Consider the following 19,943-nt stretch of genomic DNA (forward strand, 5'->3'; position numbering starts at 1 on the left):
TTTGCACCCTTCCCTGCAGGTGCCAGGTAGCACTAAGGTACTGATTTATGAATGCAGAATATCTCAATGAAGAAAAATACTTTTAGTTGTTGTTTATGCCGTGCCCATGCTGAAAAAAAAGACTTTTTGAAAGCCTTGCTGCCAGGGAGATAGTTTTTAATGAATAGCAGCTCACTGGGAGTAAGGCTGATCTAATGTGGTGACACGATTCCATAAGAATATTAAATTGGCCTTTGGATCCTGTTCAGAGGAACAACGCCAGCATCAAAAGCTCGATATTAGATTTAACAGCCCTGCAGTCACTGTTCCCAGAGCAGGCACAAATTTCACACTGTTCCCTGTCCTCTCATCTTCCAACTGAATTAATGGAAGAAACTCTGCAAGAACAAGAGCAGAATTCCTGATACCACAGGGTCTTTACCACTTCAGCACTGATAAAAAAGCCCAGCCAAAACAGACAGTCAAGATCAGGGGGTGGTAGAGCACGTGCAAGAGAAATCTCTCATGGCTGGTTTTACTCTTACTTCAAAGCATTCAGCCAGGAACCTGGATGCCAACCAGGCTGCAGGTCAAACCAGTACAATCAAGGTCAGACCCAGAACTGGGGGGAAAGAAATATTATTATTTGCCTGTCTTACTTTTTTCTCTATATAGAATGGGTGTTGGATGTCATATGGAGGCAGACAGAGCATCTGGTTTTAGGACTGGATACACAACATACTAGAGAATGTTAAATTATTTAGAGAAAAAGAACTCCTTGTGGAATGGAAACAGGACAGAAGAAAAATAATGCCATTATTTCCAAATTCTCTTCAAGGATCTCAAACTCATTTCCATGATCCGTTTCTGCTTTATTACCTGCTCCATTTGTTGTGTTTGACACATGTAAGACAGAGGGGAAAAAAGGGAATTCTAGTAAGAAAAGAACATGTGGCGGGAGTACATCAAAATGAGGGTATTTAACAAGAGCAGCAGAGTAGCAACAGCCACCACTCCATCTGACTTTTTGCTATTGCCCAGGGCCTCTCCTGGCCCCCAACAGCAGAACACATTTCAGCTGTTCTCTGGTTGGACCTGGCTACTGGGGAAAAAAAGATACCATTTTTAAAAAGAAATAAACAAATAGAACCAAGAGTGCTCCACCATCCTGAACAAATCAGCTGAGCAACAGAATGTCAACACTGACATGTGTAAGACCAGAGATACTGGAAAGGAACAGCCAAGTCCTCCCACGCTGGAGGGTTTAACTGATGAGAAAAGAGAGCAAAAGGTCTTCAGTGCAGACACCTTGTCAGGCAACAGGAACAACAAGTGAAGGTGGTTAAAGAGGTGCTAAAACAGAGAATTATACCTGGTGTATCTGCATGATACACCAAAGGCAATATTCAGCACTAACCATTCTTTCTTAAATTAGCACGTGAAGAGGTCAGACCCGGGTGAGGAAGATGTATGGCAAACCTCCACAGTGGGAAAGCCTGAAATTGCTAGTTTAGACATGGGTAAGAAAAGATGGGTAAAAAACCAGCAAGTGTAAGCAAGGCCTTTCTACTCCCTCTTTTAATCAAGGAAGTTGAGGGCAAGAGACCACTGAAAAAAACAGACATTTAAAAGCCACAGAGAGCTGCAAGACCAACGGGTTAAATTCTCCACCTCTATAAAACATTGTGGTCTAGATCAACTATACCCCTTAGGACAGAAGCATCTCTGCAATTCCCTTCCCTATTACACCATGTCAGGGAAGACAGGCCCTACCACACTAGAGAACCTCAACTGAGGGATAAAGACAAGAAACTTATAACCATCTTTTTTACACAGTTACTTTCAAGTGATGATTTTAAATTGTGATTATTTCAAGGTAAACTGTAATGTAGCCCATATCACAAAGAGCTGTAGATTTAAATACACCAATTACTATGACTTTCCTGAAAATACTAAATACAAACAACAAGTCCAAGATATTGTGTTCTTGATTTTTAGGTCACAAGTAAAAAGCTAGGTCAGTTTTCTGCTGAGACTTGACAAAAGCAAGGAGGAAAAAGACACCACAACATATACACAACAGTACAGCAGCATTAACATTAGCACTGACAACAGTACTTTCATATAACTGGTATTTTAAGTCTTCCTTTTTACAGAACAAAGCAGCAGTTGTGCAGTTACTGCGATGGCTCAGTTCAACATGAGCAAGATTCAACACAAGTTTCTGAATGAAGTTGAGACAGGATGAGAAGCTGTGAAATCCCTTACATTGATTGGGAATTATTCAGTTACTGAAATGCATAATATCTGATCTTCATACATATGGCAATTATCTGATAAACCCCTGCTCTTCCAAAGAGCACAACACAACCTGCTCTTTAAGAACCTTAAGAGCAGTTTGACCTACTGCTGCAACTCTCCTCAGTTTCACAGGAACAGCAGACACCCTGCATATCTACTCATCAGGCATGTTGTTTTGAAACAAGTACCAGCAACTTCTTCTGGTGTATTTAAAGTACTTTTTCAAAGTTACTTATAATGAAGCTATAGGTTATTGTTTTAACAATCCTAATGAACTACAGAGAAAAATGTGCTGCTCTGGATTGGTTTTTTATTTTTAAACACAGTAAGCCACTACAGTGTTACTCTGCAAAAAGGCCTTTAAGCTACCTGGACTTTCTGAGATTTAAGATGCGATGTGTTCATCTATGAACCTTGAAAGCACTTTTCTATTAGCCAGCCCTGCATGGCTTTTCCTTGGTGCAAACACAATGCCTGACCTAACCTGAGGTGAAACTATCTTTTCACACAGCTGAGAGGCTCCAGGATCACAACTCCTCCACATGAGAGGTCACACTATGCTGATACGATTTGTAACAACTCACCCTACCCAAACAAACCGCACACATTCCTAATGCTTCTTCCCAAGACACAGACACACATTGTCTCTGCCTTAGCCAGGCAGCAGAACCAACAGCCCCTTTATGGACTACCCCAGCACAAGAGGAAAAATACATAACAAACAGATTTTTGCCCTTTGCACAGCACAGGAGGCCAAGGGCTGGGCCTTGTGTCACCGGTCACAGCTCTGTCACCAGGACACACACTGCAGCCTGGGGATGTCTGGCACTGTATCCCTGGCACCCCTGGCGTGGGATGTCCAGTGCTGTGTATGTGCCTGGATGCCCCCACGGTGCCATCCACGACTCACCAGGCGTGCCCGAGGTGTGCATGGTCATACACCGTTGGCCCACAGCTGTACCTGCAGAGAGGGGAGGCAAACAGAATCACAGAATTGTTAGGGTTGGAAGATCACCCAGTCCAAACCCCTGTCAAGGCAGGGTCACCTACAGCAGGTGACACAGGAATGTGTCCAGGTAGGTTTTGAATGTCTCCACAGAGGGAGTCTCCATGAGCCACCTGGACAGCCTGAGTGCTCTCCCACCCTCAGCATAAAGAAGTTCTTTCCCATGTTGAGGTGAAACTTCTTGTGTTTTAGTTTATGGCCACAACTCCTCGTCCTGCTACTAGGCAATGCCAAAAGGAGCCTCGTACGATCCTCTTGACACCCATCTTCGAGATACTTATATGTATTGCTGAGATCCCCTCTCAGTCTTCACTCCCCTAAACTAAACAGGCCCAGCTCCTGCAGTCTCTCCTCGCAAGAGAGACGCTTCGGTCCTTTAATCACTTTTGTGACCCTTCTCTAAGCCTTTATCCAGTAGCTCCACGTCTTTCGTGTACTGGAGCCCAGAACGGGACACAGGAGCTGTTTCCGGACACAAACCGCTCCTGTCACCCCCGCCCGCCTGCCCGCCGCGCCGCAAGGCGCTACCAGGTCGCCACTCCTTCGGTGGCCAGCACGAGCGGCTCCTTGCTCCGGCTCCGGCTGTTGTAAGCCACGATCCCGCTGTTGCACCCCGCCGGAGGCGCCCACTGCCGCCGCCGCGCAGCGCCCGAGCACAGCCGCGCTCCCGCCTGCCCCCGGCCGGCACCGGCACCGGGGCCGAGCCCGCACCGCCGGGCGGCCGCCGCCGCCGCCCCGCGCAGCATGGCCCGCAGGTTGCCCGGCCGCGGGCGGGGAGCGGGCACAACCCGCCGCCAGAGCCGCGCCGCCCGTGCGGGACCCGCGGCGGAGCGGGGCCGGGGCCGCCGGGGCGCAGGAAGGGGCGGGGCCTGCGGGCGGGGCCGGGCCGGGCGCCACCGCCTCCCGCCGGGCCGCGGGGGCAGCGCCGCTCCCGGCGCGGTCTGCGGAGCGCTGCCATGGTGAGCCTGCGGTGCGGGGCTTAGGCCGGCAGGGCCCCGCTGGCACGGCGCGTACCCAGCCTTGTGCTTTGGTATAACCCCAGCGCGGCTTCTGCCTAGCGAGGTTTTTGAGGGAGATGTTCGTAGGAAATGTGTGACTAATTCAGCATAATGGTCTCCACTCTGTCGAGTTAATTCGGTCACTTTAGGGAATGAATCTCTTTTTGCATTGCCTTTCAGGTCAGAGAACGACTGGCAGCCTGTTAGCTCCTGAAAATAAAACATGGTGTGACAGTCCCAAGCTGGACTTAATAAATCAGAGTCTTAGAAAACACTTAAAGCACCCCCCTGACTCCCACGTACTTGTATAAAGTGTTACCTGACCTAGACGTTTTCAAAAATGACAGCAAGTGCTGCCGAGTACTTGGGAGGTACCCTAAAGGCTGACTGTCAAGGTCTGCTTTCTCACTGGGGATTTTTTTTTCTTTCTTTCAGAGCATATCGAGGAAATGGAGCTTAACTGGCTGCAGTACCTTGAACCACAGCTACTCAACTAGAATGAGTAACAGTGTAATGGAACAGACATAAGGGTACCAAAAGTATTTTTGAATACGCACCTTGTTTCCAAAAGTGACTATGAACAGATACCAAGGAAACAAGTGAGAATTCCACAAGCTTATAACCACAAAGATGATCAGAGGGGTGGAACAGGTATCCTATGAAGACAAACTGAGAGAGTTGGGGTTGTTCAGCCTGGAGAAGGCTCCAGGGAGACCTTACAGCACCTTCCAGTACCTAAAGAGGACTTACAAAAAAAAGGGGAGAGCGACTCTTTACTTGTACAGATAGTGACAGGACAAGGGGGGGAACAGTTCTGAACTCAGAGAGGAGAGATTTAGATAGATGTCAGGAAGAAATTCTTTACTCATAGGGTAGAGAGGTTTTGGAACAGTTTGCTCAGAGAAGCTGTGGATGCCTGATCCCTGGAAGTGTTCAAGGCCAGGTTGGATGGGGTTCTGAGCAACCTGGTCTAAGTGACAGGTGTCTCTGCTCAGAGGGGTTGAAACTGGATTATCTTTAAGGTCTCTTCCAACCTAAGCCTTTCTACGAGTCTGTGAATTTTTTCCCAGATATTTTTCCAGCTCCCAACCAGATGGCATCCTTAACTGAATATCTTGTGATTTTTTTTTTTTTGCCTCACCCCCCCAGGTTTTTATACCCATCCTCACAGATTGCTGTACCATTAATTTCCCCATTCTCTGTGAACCCACATCAATCCCAGGCTTTGCCAAGGAGTACTGCAGGTCTAGTGCCCTCTTTAGGAAGCACCCTCTTGGCATTTGTTGAACTGAAGACCTGTGAGCTCCAATTATGGCCACCCTTGCTCTTGTACAAGGAGAGTGAGTGAACTGCCAGGGCCATTGTGTTGTCTGTCCTGCTCCTGACTGTCTTCCACACAATCTTCTACACAGGCTGTCCAGGGAGAGCCTTTTCAGGTCTCTCAGACCACTGTGTTACCTGCTAAGGCACCTTGCTGGTTTTGGGAGGAAGGCAATACTGAACACACACAGCTTTTCTGGACTGGATGCTGCAGGTCTGCCTGTGGTGAGCTGCCTCAGAGAAGTGTTTGTGTTGTTTCCTCTTCTATCTGCCAGGGATGACTTTAATAGATTTTTCTCATAAGTAATAAGATAATTTAAAATTATTGCTTTTACATAATACTTGATGTCTGTCTACACCTTACCTAATTTTAGAGCATATCAGATATAAAGCCCTACCAGTGGCAAATGTTTCCTTTTTCTTTTAATAGGTACTTTCCATAGAATTTGTCATTTAACAATCTTAACATTTTGATCAAATAAGATACCTATTTTATGGGCTTGTTAATTTAAGACTACCTAGGATGAAATTCAGGATACCATCCAATAACCTTTGTAAATGTTTGCTTTGTATGTTTCTCAGGAAGCTTCACAAGCCAATTATTTCAGCTTCCATAATGAGCTGGTTTTGATGTCTTGCTGTTCAACACACATCTAGTTAAGACTTGTCATTAACTCTGTTGTCTTCTTTGTTCTGTATGGTTCTAAGCACTTTGTCAGAGTTCAAATCAATACTAAGTAACAATGGATGTTTTTTAGGCTTAATTCCAGGTTTAGCTACCATGGATGAAACTGCCAACAGATCAGAAGAATGCAAGAGCCTTTTCTTTCCCATTGGTTTCAGAAGGCTTAGTGTCTGTGCTAGCCAGACTGGCTTTTAGCATTTAGTCCCAAAACCTCTATGTCCTGCTGTAAAATGTTATTTTCTGATGGTGGGAAAAGCCACAGTTATTAAATGCCTGAAATAAACAGCTAACATCATTTATGCTTGAGATTTAATGCAAAAGAATATATCCAGTGGAATGGTGGAAAGTGTTCTTCAAACACCAAAGTACAAAAAGAACCTAATTTCAAATGAAAGCAAAACTAATCCTGGTGGATAAAAACCATAAATTTTTCATGTTAAAAATACCAGCATTCTCAGAATTAATTGGTTTGTGGCTCTAAGCATACCTCCACTTTATGCCACCTGTACCTGTACCCTTACTCCTGCTCTGGGACATGTGTAAGGACACAACAGTCATCTCTACCAGAAAGGCAGAACAGCAGCAAAAGGCTTTATGCCATCAGGAGACCTTTGCTTCCACCTGGAGTAGAAGATGCCTTTGGAGGTTGCGAGCAGTTGGAGCCAAGGTACACAAGATCAGTGCCAGGCCTGGGCCTGCTGTACTCCTGTTACTTCAGCACTTGCTGAATAGCCAGGAGGAAATGTGATCTGCAGAGCAGTGCAGCTCTTAGTCACACTCCCACTGCAGCATGTCTGCCTGAGCTTCAGGTAAACTGTTGTTTCAAGGGGACACACATGTATTTCATATTGTCAGCTCATCAAGGCTAAAACTTCCTTTAAATTAAAAACTGAAACTCAAAGGTAAAGGGGTGACTCCTGTGTGTTCTGTTCCTTTATCTGAGTATGTAAGACAGCAATGTTTCCCCTCCATCCTTGATCAAAAAGGAAGTCTGTTACAAGCACAGCTGTGTGTGCTGTCCAACAGCAGCGCTGGCAACATTTCTGTGGTGAGCAGGGAGGATCTTTGGAGATTTTGGCTCACCTGGCTTCTGTATTTTCCAGTATCCAGTCCCAGGAATACCTATAAGATTTGCCCCCAGAGGTAAGATCCCAGAGCATGTTTTGTATCATACATGAATAAAGCTAAAAACCAATTTTCCATTTCCATGTATTATTAGGAGACACATGCTTTGTAATTTTTTACAGTTTCCCCCCTATTGCTAAAGGTGCTGTATTTTATCTTCTAAAAATTCAGCCACACCATCTTAGAATTGTTGACAGAGGAAAAAGGTTGCGTTTGCTGTGTTAGCAAGAGCATGTTTCCAGTATCTGTGGCCCTTCTCATCAAGTTCTAGTTCAGAAACCTGGCAAGGAAGCCAAATCTGAGAAAATACAGGGGCAAAGGTTATAAAGACAGATTACAAACCAAAAGCAAAGATGAGCTAAATGCACTGCAGTGGACTGAATTTCTGCTGGTGCTCTGCAGTAATCTGTAATTACAGACACATTTTGACTTAACTTTTATAGTCTTTTTATTTTTAGAAAATCTAGGTGCTTATTGGTTTGTTTTAGAATCTTGTTTGATTTTTAAAAGGAGACTAAAAATTGCCTGAATCTTATTACAGATGCTTGGCTCAGAAATATTGTAAATGTTGAGTGGCCATTCCACCAAATATTCACAAGAGTATGTTTTATAAAGGGGAAATCATCTTGAGGAAATCTATTTGAAAAGAGTAATTCTGGGGACAGGGCATAACACTGAAAAAGAAAATTCATTGGTGGCAGACATATATAACCAATTAAACTTTCTTGCTCTTACCAGAAGTCTATTAGCTCTTAGCACAACCTACTGCTGTTCAGAAAACCTACTCACCAACTGCTCTGACATACATTGCCTGTTTTTCATTGGAAGTGTTTGGGTCCTGCACCACAGCTGACCACAAGTCTGAGGGTTGGTAAGAATTCAGTCAGGGTTCAGACTGGTGTCTTTGTCAGTGGTTTCCAACTGCTGAGGTATATCTCTCTTGAATTCACTAAAGGAATGGGAATCCCATGGAATATGTTGCCCTTGATCTGTGTTCATTCCATTGACACTCTGGGACAACTCAGATGTATTTGCTTTGGCCTTCTACCGCAATGCACATTTACTTGTTCCAGTCAAAATTTTTGCTGACCTTTAATGTCAGTGTAATGCTGTTTAAGCTCACTATGCTTTAGAAGTGCAACAGGTGCAAGAAAAAGAAGGCAGTAGCCAGGAAACAGGTGTGAGAAGAGGCAGTGAGTGCAACTGCCTTGGGGCAAGCAGAGGAGGAGATGTGAAATATCTGATTAAAAAGGGAGAAGTTTAGAACAGCAGGCCAATGCCAGGTAGACATTTGGAAAGTTCATTAAGTTCTTGAGCCTTTACTGGGAAGCAGCAAAAGGATAAACACAACTAGATTTGTTTTCCAGATTTTAGAATCTATTCATCCAACATTATTTGGTGACATGAACAGGTATTTCTGGCCTAAATATCTGTAAACAGTATATACTGGTCAGGGCAAATGTGTATTGCATGAGAGGGTGAGCCATGACTCTGCTGGTCTTGTACTTGCAAACCTCAGCTCTGCTCATCTTGCATGTTAATTGTTTGTACTTTTGTTTCAAAACTTACAACCACAAGCAAAATTAACAGGCTTGTAAAATTCTATTACCATCATCCACGTAAGCATGAATTTAGCTTCATAAAGAATAAACAGACAAACAAGCAAGGAAAAAACCCTCCAAGCATATGTAACTATAGAAGAGGGATTAAGCTATTAAATGGTGCGGAAACAGCAATTCATTAGCAGGAATAAACCCATCTAATTCATCTGTACTATAAAGTATAATGACAAATGATCAGAAGACACTATCTTTTCTAATAAACAGAGACACAGCTGCAATGATTACATAGTATTTCATACAGCAGTATTCAGCTAAGGCAGAGAAGGAGAAAGAAGGCAGCCAGAATACCAGCTCTGCAGTACGTGCATTTGTGGAACGTTTGGAGGTTTGGGATTTTATGTTCCTCGTATCAAGTATTCTGAACTTTGCACTGATTAGCTGAGATAACCATAATGACTGGAACGACTATAATTATTAAAAATTTATATTATATGAAGTATATTTTGTGTATACACACATGGTCTGTATATGACACAGCAGTTGTGCAAGCTGTTGATCTGGTAGTAAGTTCCCTTGATTCCTATTGCTGTGAATTTAGAGCTGTAGTAAGGCAACAGCTTCAAGAAACTTCTGAAGACCTCAGACTGGGGTTCTGAATAGGAAAGATTTCTTATAAACCGAGCAAAGGGGCTTGGGAGCCAAAGGAGGAGAGATACATACTTTTATCCTCTAGACAAATATAGGAAATAGGAAGAAAATTAAGTGCAGGAGTCTCTTCCTTCTTTGATACATGACATTCATTTCTACTTGTAAACCCTTCTCCACAGTAAGAAATGGGCCCCTAATATTAAAAGAACATCTGAAACTCTATTCAAAATCTCCCATCTCTCACCTATTGTAGTTCAGAGGCAAGAGGCCAAAATAAGAAGAAAACAAAGGAGAAGGAAGAAAAGCAGAGATGGGCAGTGGGCATCAGCTCCATACCTTCTTAAACTTTCCACTCTATGGAATATTAATCCCAATATTACCGGGTGGCACATGCCTGGGCTCCTCTGACCCTTGCTGCTGGACCAAAGGCAGCAGCTGTGGTGTTTCACCTCAGAGATACCTTTGGCTGGCTGGATGCTGCAGCTGGGCACTCAGAACAAATCCAGGCACAGTAGAAACTCAGTTTACCTCTGGTGGAAAAGGTTCAGGCGAGGGTGAAGAGAAAAAGGAGAGGATTCTGCCGTAGAGTTTTAGTGTAGAGTTTTATTCCAGGATGACAGACCTCTGAATCTTGTAACAGCTCCCAACAGAATCCAGACCGCAGGGTCCCGTCTCCTTTTGAGCCCGGGGACAGGGAGAGGGGAAGGGACAGGTGAGGGCCAACCAGGTGGGAGGAGGGGAAGGCTCAAGGGGTACAGACACTTGGACAGGCCAATGAGCCCGGACCTGAGGGGCATCTGTTGAACTTCTGCCAACCACACCACGACCCTGCTGGAATGTTAAGATTGATGGACAGCTCTTAGCAGGAGGGCAAAGGGGGAGGGGAAAGGAGAGGTTGGCACACCTGGGGGGTTGGGATAGGTGAAACAGGAAATGGTGTCACACTGCAACACCACTCTAGAGATGTACTCACACAGCTGATTTTATCCTTCCCTCCCCCCCACTCAGCTTCCTAAAACAATGGCTGACCTGCTGCTGGGCTTAGAGGGGGTGCAGAGAATTGAGATTTCTGGGTACAGGTATATATTTGATTACAGCACTATACAAAGCACTGAGCATCATCTTTAAGAGCTGTAAAAGAGGACCTTCGAAGAGGTCCAAATGCATTCTCAGGGGAGCTCAGTCCCTTCCTGTCCCAAGGACTTGTGCAAAGTCCCATGATGGTTTTCTCTGTCACTCTTCTAGTAACATACAAGAAGCTAACAGAGACAGCAGACAGCTCTTTTATGAGACAGATGATACCAAGCTCTTTCAACTCAGCACATCCAAACTATCAATACTTTTGTTGAAAGATAGTATTGCTGCAACTTAGCAAGGTACCATTACACTTCAGCATTTTCCTTCCTACTTTTTTTTTGTTTATTAAGAGGAGGGACAAAAGTTCCTGTTTAGTAAATTAACAGGTACTTTTACAAAACCATTTTTTATTTATACGTGTAATTACTTGTGTGTCTAGAATAATGATTACCTTTTTTGCAAGAATGACTCTTTTTAGGACTCATCTGTATTCTTTTCAGATGTCTTGCCTCTACTGAGTCATAATTATTGGCTTGGATTCTTACACTACCCAGGGGACTGTTAACTACCTTTAATTGCTGACAGTGGCTCACCTTCTTGAAGGCAAGAAGGCTTTAACTACCAGATAGGTGCCAACAATCTAGAATTGGAATAGGAATACCTATTCCCAGGCTAGTGCAGCCATTAGACAACTCCTTCTCTATGCCACAGTAAACCAAAGCACACAGGTCCAGAAACACTGGCTTGGAGCAATGGCTACATGCCATGGTGCTTCTAAGTTAAAAACCTAAGACCTTGTGTATGTGGGTTTTATTTACTTCAGCAACTCATTTTTTTACAGCAACTCCTGGAAACAGAAAATAAGAGGAAGAAAATAACGGGAGAACTTACAGGGATCTTCAGAAAACAAGGAAGTGCCCTCTGACATCTGCCCGAAACAGCGGGTTGGTATCAGTTCAGAGAGTTTGGTCTGTGGTACCGTCTGTACTCCTCAGAAAGTATTTGGGTGCATGTCCCCCACTGGAGGGTGGGAGGGAGGATACTGGAAGTATTGCTAAACTGTACCTGTTCTTCCCTGAGAGCCCCAGTTCTGGGTTCACACACCAAGCTGCTGGCAGCAGCAGAGCCTTTGAACAGGGCTCAGCCTGGCCTGAGGTGCCCGGCCAGGCCGCCGCTCCCGCAGCGAGCACAGCGCCAGGGCCTCACTGAGCAGCGACTGCACCAGCGAGTCCGGGCGCTCACAAGTGATGACTCAGTCTCCCCTAAATTAGGGGATTGCCGGTGACGTCTGCTAAAACAACAAGAGGCAGAAAGCGCACGTTGTTTTGCTTCAGCAGAGCTGGGGTAGGTCCTTCCAGCCCCGCCTTCCCCGCTCCTCGATCCCGGCAGAGACGGGTGCCTGCAGCCTCCGGGACATGGCAGCGACTCCAGGACACAAAGGCAATGCTGACCGACAGCGGGGCTCCTCCGCACGACCGCCGGGACACTCTGGTGGAGAGCACAGGGCTCTACCCGAGCTCCCCTTCTGCTCCTCCCCTTCTGCCGGCAGTAAGCCCTCTCCGCCGGCAACCATGCGGGGCGGGGGCGTTCCGCCGCCAGCCTCCTGTACAACGCAGCCCCGGCGGCGTCCCCCGGTGACCCTTCCCTCGCCACTGTACGGGACAAGGCAGCCGCAGCAAGCTCGCTGGCTCGGGCACCCTCCCTCCTTTCCTTTTCCTTCCCTCCCGCCTTCCAGCCAGCCCTGCCTCGCGCATGCGCACCCGCCCGGAGACCGCTGGGAAACGTAGTCGCGCCGCGTCCCTAACGGCTCCATTTTCTCCCCGTCGCCAGAGGAATTGCGCGTGCGCAGGCCCGCCCCCTTCCCTCGGGCGTTACCGCCTCCTCTGCCGCGGCGCGCGGTATCCCGGGCAGCGGTGTCACAGCGGGGATTGGCCGAGGGGGCCGCGGGGCGGGACGCGAGGGGCGCGGTGATTGGCTGGGGCGGCTGTCAGGCGCCGCAGGGTGATGGATGCGGGTGCCTGCTGAGGAGGGAGGGACGGAACGCTCCCCGGTTCCCTTCAGCGTCCGGCGCCGCGCCGGGCACAGCCCTGCCCGCAGCGCGGAGTGGCGTCGCATGGTTCTCAGTGTTCCCCTCTCCTAGGAAGGGCTTCGGAGCCGCTCCATCCCGGGGCGAGCTGGCAGGAGGCGAGACTCCTCCAAAGTCCCGGTACCCTACCGCAAAAGCATTCACTTGCTCCCGCGATCCCCCCCAGCTCCCCCGCGGGCCGCTCGCCTCGCAGCCTCCGCACAACTTCACCGGTGCCTCCGCCTTCCCCGGGGCTTCCTTCACCCCACGCCCACGCCGGCCCTGCGCCGCCCGCCCCCTGGCTCGGCCCGCATCCCCGCCGCCTTCCCTCCCTCCCCAAACGTGAGTAAGGGAGGCGGGCCGATGGATATGCGGAGGTTCCGGGCGGGGGAAGGGATTGAGTGTGTGCGGTGAGTGTGTGTGAGAGAGAGAGAGAGAGTGTGTGTGTGTGTGTGTGTGTGTACACAGCGCTGGGAGAGAGCGCATGCGCCCTGGCTGGCGGGGCCGAATGTTTCCCAAGTGTTTGAAACTGGTATTTGGGTTTTCCACGTTGGATCTAGCGCGGCGTATGGGAGCGAGGAGGCTGCGTTGATATCGCCGGGGAGCGGCGGCGGCGGCGGCGGTGAGGAGGAGAGCGGGGAAGGGGGGAGCGGAGGAGAAGCAGAGCAGAGCGGCGCTGGCGCAGGCAGAGGGGCTGCCGCTGCCTCTGACAGACACTTTGCAGAGCACATTTTGTTTCCAGATTGTTTCGGAGGAGCTGGTTTAAGCCCCCCTCCTTTCTCCTCCTCCTCCTCCCCCCCTCCCCTCCACACACACACACACACACACACACACACAAATCCCTCTGATTGTTCTTACCACCTCCTTCGTGAATTACCCACAACGACAGCCATTCAATCAGCTGCTGCTGGCTGTAGGGGACTAGCGGAGGGTGTGTGTGTGTCTCTCTCTCCCTCTTTTTCACACAAGAGGAGTCAGATGTAGCTTCCCTCGGTTTTTTTTGGGGGAGCTACCGAGAGAGGTGGGCAGGGAGTGAGACCTTCATCGGGGTTACCGTCTTTGAAGGGAGCAGCACTTGCTCTCACACGGAGAGGTGTGGGGAAGGATTTTTGTTTCTTTGCCGGATGAAAATGTTGAGTCCTGCAAACGGAGACCAGCTTCACCTAGTGAACTATGTGGAGGATTATCTGGACTCCATCGAGTCTATGCCCTTCGATCTGCAGAGAAATGTCTCCTTGATGAGGGAAATTGACGCCAAATATCAAGGTAAGTGTTTTCTATATATCTGTGTGTCCGTGTATGTGGTTTGGGGCTCAGGGGGGGAGGGTGTCTTTCCCTTTCTTTTCTTTAGAGCTGAGCCTCGGCTCCGTTTGCCCCTCTGCACCCCACAGGGATGGTAGCTTTATTTTTGAGAGGTAAAAGGAGGAAGAAAGCCGGGAGGAAAGATCCGAGGAGAGAGAGGGACTGATCTGCAGCGTTAGCTCTTGTCATGGGGCGGAACAAAAGGTCTCCGGCTTTTCTTATTAAGCAAGGACTCTGCTTTTCTGTGTAAATTGCTGGCCAAGAAGGCGGGGGCAGGGAAGTGGGGTGTGCGGTGCACAAAGGGGGGCCGTCCCTGGCCGTGGGGCTGAGGTGGAAGGGTTTGGGGGTACAGAAGAAAGTGCTGGGTGGATAGAGGGGGAAGAGATTACAGCACAACATTTAGGAATGTACAGTATTCATTATGGCTGTAGTAGGGGAGAGAGGCAGCTAGTGAAGGAGGGAGGGAAGGAGGGAGGGAGGAGAGGGGGGTTAGGCGAGAGTGGGGGGCAGGGTGTGCTTTCTTCGCTCCCTCCTCGGTGGGTTTCGTTTCACCCGGTGAAACAGCCCCGCTCCGTTGGGCGGGGGGGCCGAGGGGCAGGACCGGCGTGTGCGGTGTGAATGGGGGGGGACGGCACACACGGTCGCGTTTACGGCCGGGCTGAAGCGCCCCCCTCCCTCCCCGCGCTCGGGGCACGCCGTCCCCGTCCCCGTCCCCACGGGCGGAGGGAAGGCCGGTTTGCGGGACTCGGGGCAGCTTTGTCACTTGGTCGCTGGCGTCCGCTCGGAAGGAGGGGGAGGGGGGGCGCTTTATTCTGTGCCGCAGGTAGTGGTGACAGTCGGGGTGCCGGGAGGGGGGACCCCCTCTCCCTGCCCGCGCCCCCGTGCATGTGGCCTTAGGGGCGGCGGGCAGCGAGCCCTGCCTGCCGTTGCCTCAGCCGCTCCTCGGGCAGCTCACCATGGGAGCCCGTCAGCTCCCGGGGGAAGGGTCCGGGGGAAACTTCTTCAGGAGCCCGCGGGGGCTTTCGGGGTGGGAAGAGAAGAAAAGGACAAGGCGGACATCGCGCCCCAAGAAACCACGTCCAGCTGGCACCTCCGCGCTGTGCTAGGAAGGGGCGTCCGCGCTCTTTTTATAGACAGACCTCGTTAGCATATCGCGGTTGGCCGCGCCCGTCGGGGGCGCTGATAGGGCGGAGGCGTCCCCACGGGCCGGCCGTGCCCCGCCTCCCCGCGCGGATTGGCTCCGAGGCCGGGCCGGCCCGTCCCGCGCCCCCGCCCCGTCGTGACGTTTCGAGAAGCAACTTTTCCGTGGGGTTGATTTGAATATCTCGGCCGGCCCCGGCCGGCGCGCTCTGATTGGCCGGGTTCACAGTCGGAGGCGGGGCAACCTTGGCCGTCCGGAGAGTGACTGACGTGTCGGGGTGGGGGGGAGTGGGCGCCGCTGCTCCAGCCGCACCTCGCTCGTGACTGGCCGGAGGGGGCGGGCGCCAGCTCGCTCCCGCCCGCCGTGATTGGCCGCTGCTCCCTGTCAATCACTCGTTTGTTGCCCCGGGAGAGCCCGTTCGGCCCCGCTCGGGACGGCGGGGGCGGGGCCGCCCCGCCCCCCCCGCGCCCCCGGGACCGCCGCGGGTTCCGCGGGGACGTCCCGGTTTCCTGCCCGAGAACAATGGCGGCTCCGTCACCTCCGGGGCGGCCCCGGGCGCCGCAGAGGGGCGGGGAGGAGGCCGGGCTCTCGCCCGTGTCCCGCTCGCCGTCGTTCCGCGGCGTCGGAGCCCCCGTGAGGCCGCGGAGCTGCGCTGGTAGCGAAGCTCCGGCGGCATGGCTTCCCTCCGGTTGAGTGGTGTCTGTGATGCCGGGAGAGCGCGTTCGCCAGTGCCTCAGAGCGCAGCTCTCCGCTCCCGCTATTGCAGCACGGCGCGGCAGCGCGGGTTCCTGGAATCGCCGTGAGCCGAGGCTGCCGCGGCGGCAGCTGCAGCCAGCCCGAGCCGCAGCACGGCCCCGGTGGCTCCCTCAGCACCGAGCGAGCGGCTTTGCGCTCCCGGCGCCGGGGCTGAGCGCCCTCGGCTTTGCGCGGCCCCCGCTCCGTGTCGCACATGCCAAACACGCCCGGGCCGGGCCGCGCTCGGCGGGATCCCAGCCCGCAGCCGGGCGGGAATGGCAGCGGGCAGTGCTGGAACCGAAGTTTTCCCGGCGCCGAACTTCCGTCGGTAATGGTTTTGTGCTGTTCAGACAGACCGTTCTTCATAGAAGATGCCCACCCACCAGATTCTGACGGGTTAAACTGATGGCATCAGTCAAGTGCCAAAGCTTAAAGCATAAAACTGCATTTCAGCCACTGAAAACCATTAACTCTGCGTATTCAGCCTTCCCGAATGTAGAATCTGCTGTATGTTTGAAGGATCTTTTGGTGGCATCTTGGGCATACAGGTTTTGGTATTTTTTATTTTTGTTTTGGGCTTTTTTTGTAGGTTAAAAAAAACACAAGTTGCTTAAAATGGTTAATAACATATCGGAATACTGATTTGGTCAGATAGGCTATATTGCAGAACCAGCTGACAGACAGGTCGTGCTTAACCAATGTGTGAAGCGCAAGCTGCAGTTCTAAAATCTGAATAAAGCTTGCGTAATATTTCTATGTCTTCCCTGGAAATCATGTTTAAAAACTCTGCCGAGGAAAGCCAGAATCTAAACCACAGGATAACTCTTGGTTTGCCTATGTGTCACATGTTCCTATGAATAAATAAATAAATACTTGAAAAATGTAAGTTTAAAAACATTTTGGTAATGCCATTGGCATGTATGAGAGATCCTAGTTTCTCTTAGATGAATTGAGGTCAGATTTTTTTATATATATATATATATTTAATATATTTTGCTTCTCTAAGACAGACTGTTCTAACCTGTGAGAAAAGGAAAATTCAGAGAAGAAAGGAGATGCAGGAACAACATTCAGTGTGTTTTTGAGGACTTAATATGGAGTGCTGAGTGTCCTGTATGCTGTAGTTCATTTGGGTATCATAATGAAACTCAAAAACATCTTCTTAAAAAGAGGTTTCCAGAGCCATTCTTGAGGCTTTAGATACTTTGTGCATTGTTGTTTTTATAAACTGTTAGAACAATCCTTGAGGTGCAATTCAGGATGTAATATATTTTAAAGCAGAAGCTCTAGCTGCTCCCCATTGTTGCCTATCATCTCTAATGTTCTTTTAACTTTACTTCCTGCTCTGCAGTAAGTAGTTAATGGAGATAATATTTTTGTGTTTTAAAGAATAGCAACATGTATTTTACAGAAAGTATAGGTGGGAAATAATCTAAACATCCTGAACATTGTAATCCTAGTTCTGCAATCCAGGGATTTACATGGCCTCATATTTTCAGCAGAAATAGCTCGACAGTATTGGATGAAATAGCTTTAGGTCTAGACCATGTATTTGGTGCTTCTGCATCTCCTGTCAAGTAACCCAGCAGGGTGCTCCTAGGCTGGTTTGTGCTTTCTTTCTGTCCCACTCTCTTTCTCCCACTCTGTCATTCTAACTGAAAATGTTAATGTTGTTATATAGAAGATGTCCACTAATTTCCCCTCTAATTTTTCAGTTAACCTTGGAACTTTTGATGGTATGTGTATTGGTTTAGTTAGTTCTTTTTAATTACTGGAAAGTTTAAAGGGAAGCATTATCAACATACGTAAAAATATATTTAGTCACTTTTTTTCTCCTAAATCAGCATTTGCATTCCATTCCTGTGGGACCACCTAGAACAAAAGCAGTCCAGTGGAGCCATGAGCTGCTGTCAGGTACAAGCTTCAGGGCATCTGTCTTTGATTGGAGCTGCATGTTACAAGAAGTTGTTGCTGTATGGAAGGAAAAATGGGAGGTTTTGTTTTGCCATTCTCCCTGTCAAAAATATTTATAGTTTTTATTTCTTCTTTGCAGAGATTCTGAAGGACCTGGATGATTACTATGAAAAATTTAAACGGGAGACAGATGCTGTGCAGAAGAGAAGAATGTTGCACTGCATACAGAGAGCCTTGATTCGAAGTCAGGAACTGGGGGATGAGAAGATCCAAATCGTCAGTCAGATGGTGGAGCTGGTTGAGAACAGAACAAGGCAAGTGGACAGCCACGTGGAGCTGTTTGAGACTTGTCAAGAGACTAATGACACCACTGGGAACAGCGGGAAAGCCAGCCAGGATAAGTCGAAGAATGAGACAATCGCACAGGCTGAAAAGCCCAACAACAAGAGATCGAGGAGGCAACGGAATAATGAGAACCGAGAAAATGCCTCAAATAATCATGATCACGATGACATCACCTCAGGAACACCAAAGGAGAAGAAAGCAAAAACATCCAAGAAGAAGAAACGATCCAAGGCTAAAGCAGAGCGGGAAGCTTCTCCCCCTGACCTTCCTATTGACCCTAATGAGCCAACATACTGCTTGTGCAACCAAGTCTCCTATGGAGAAATGATAGGATGTGATAATGATGAGTGCCCCATTGAATGGTTTCACTTTTCTTGTGTGGGACTCAACCATAAACCAAAGGGCAAATGGTACTGCCCCAAATGTAGAGGAGAAAACGAGAAAACTATGGACAAGGCGTTGGAGAAATCTAAAAAAGAAAGGGCATACAACAGGTAGTTTGTGGACTTTTCATAGTGAAGGAAAAAACCCACCAAACCAGTGTATTTATTGTCAGTGTCACCTTTGTTGAGGTGAAAGGATTGTAAAATGTATATTTTTAAAGGAGGTTTAAAACTGAACCATTCCTGTTACAGGGACGGCAATAAGAAATTTTGGGTTTCATTTGGTAAGCTGTAACAAGAATGTGGTCTGTGGACCAATATATTCCAAAAGTAAAATTATAAGAATATTCGGGTCTTTCTTAAAAGATAAATCAATAATTTTCTTTATTTCTTTTTATTTCTTTTTATTTCTTTTTATTTCTTTTTATTTCTTTTTATTTCTTTTTATTTCATTTCTTTTTTTTTCTTTTTTTTTCTTTTTTTTTTTTTTAGTGCTGGTAGCACTCTACCCATTAAAATTTTGACAAATATCTCTGAAATGTAATTTTGTTTTCTTTAATGAAAAATGTTATTTACCTTTTGAGTAAAATTGATAAATAGTTTAACCACCTGGCTGTATCTGAATAAAGCTGCAATACATTGCAAAAGTAACTTCTTTTGGTGATAAGCAAGAACAAACAAAAGGAGGGTAAAATTTGGTTCCTGCTACAAAGTGTCAGTATAACAGTTCAATAGCAAATGTTTAAATAGGCTTAGAGGATTATTTTTTAAAACAAAAAGTTAATGGTTAAATTTTAAACAACAGATATTTTATATGCTGGCCAGGTACCACAAAGGCCATTTTTAAATGATTGAATATGTTTTGTATTTAACCAGGAGGTGGTTTAGTAATGAGACATAACATAAATGAAGCTTTATACTGTCACAGATAGTGGTGTAGCAATCCTTAATTTGTTTAAGTTGTATAAATGTACATTTTAAGTGGAGTTGCACTTACTGTATTATACTTGGAAATGCAGCCAAATGCCATTGTGTAACCAATGTGCATTTCCTGCTGTATGTATGAAAATTGTACAGATGTGATATTAAGAAATAAATGAAATGACTTTGACAGTTTGCTTCTTTAGCAGTCTTGTTTAATGATCATTCATGTAGCTCAAAAACCCAAGAAATTGATCTTTGACCTCAGCAGCTGCAGCAAGCTGCTGCTGGGAAGCCTGAACCTGTTGTAGTGGTAACCAAATTACAGTTCTGATAATCTTCATAGAATGTATGGCCAGCAAGGTCGTAGGAGAGCCAAAATAGCATTCAGCTTTCTATCCAAATCTTCTCATTTTGTGCTTGCAGTCACTCCCAG

General features: G+C 47.9%; 2 protein-coding genes across 9 annotated transcripts in view; one reads left to right on the plus strand and one right to left on the minus strand.

Annotated features, from left to right (window-relative positions):
• The window catches only part of CARS2 (cysteinyl-tRNA synthetase 2, mitochondrial), a 35,150-nt gene extending 31,008 nt beyond the window's left edge, over positions 1–4,142 (minus strand). The window contains exons 1-2 of one of the 3 annotated variants that reach the window (XM_071430612.1): positions 3,815–4,141; positions 3,191–3,241 (exon numbers count right to left, since the gene is read on the minus strand). In XM_071430612.1, the coding sequence (XP_071286713.1) occupies positions 3,191–3,241; positions 3,815–4,032 (269 nt within the window). In that variant the 5' untranslated portion in view covers positions 4,033–4,141. Of the gene's footprint in view, positions 1–3,190; positions 3,242–3,814 lie in introns of all 3 variants that reach the window. The other 2 variants (XM_071430611.1, XM_071430613.1) reach the window with 2 other exon arrangements.
• Positions 4,143–13,408: 9,266 nt separating this feature from the next.
• ING1 (inhibitor of growth family member 1) lies at positions 13,409–19,704 on the plus strand. Of its 6 annotated transcripts, none has more exons than XM_071430620.1 (3): positions 13,894–14,032; positions 17,789–17,858; positions 17,998–19,704. In XM_071430620.1, exon 3 carries the CDS (start codon positions 18,069–18,071, stop codon positions 18,699–18,701), a length of 633 nt encoding a protein of 210 aa, XP_071286721.1. In that variant the 5' UTR covers positions 13,894–14,032; positions 17,789–17,858; positions 17,998–18,068; the 3' UTR covers positions 18,702–19,704. The 6 variants fall into 6 exon arrangements, with proteins under 6 accessions (XP_071286718.1, XP_071286721.1, XP_071286716.1 ...); XM_071430616.1 differs by lacking the exon at positions 13,894–14,032 and adding an exon at positions 16,042–16,272; XM_071430619.1 differs by lacking the exon at positions 13,894–14,032 and adding an exon at positions 16,296–16,492.
• Positions 19,705–19,943: the final 239 nt, after the last annotated feature.

This window comes from Agelaius tricolor, unplaced genomic scaffold, assembly GCF_023055355.1.
Source record: "Agelaius tricolor isolate 1412-34295 unplaced genomic scaffold, bAgeTri1.0.p SCAF_7, whole genome shotgun sequence".
NCBI lineage: Eukaryota > Metazoa > Chordata > Aves > Passeriformes > Icteridae > Agelaius > Agelaius tricolor.

Coding starts and splice junctions, on each gene's coding strand:
- ING1 (XM_071430615.1), top strand. CDS start 15,915: ATGCCGGGAGAGCGCGTTCGCCAGTGCCTCAGAGCGCAGCTCTCCGCT. Junction 16,273..17,997: donor CCGGCGCCGAACTTCCGTCG/GTAATGGTTTTG, acceptor TCTTCTTTGCAG/AGATTCTGAAGGACCTGGAT.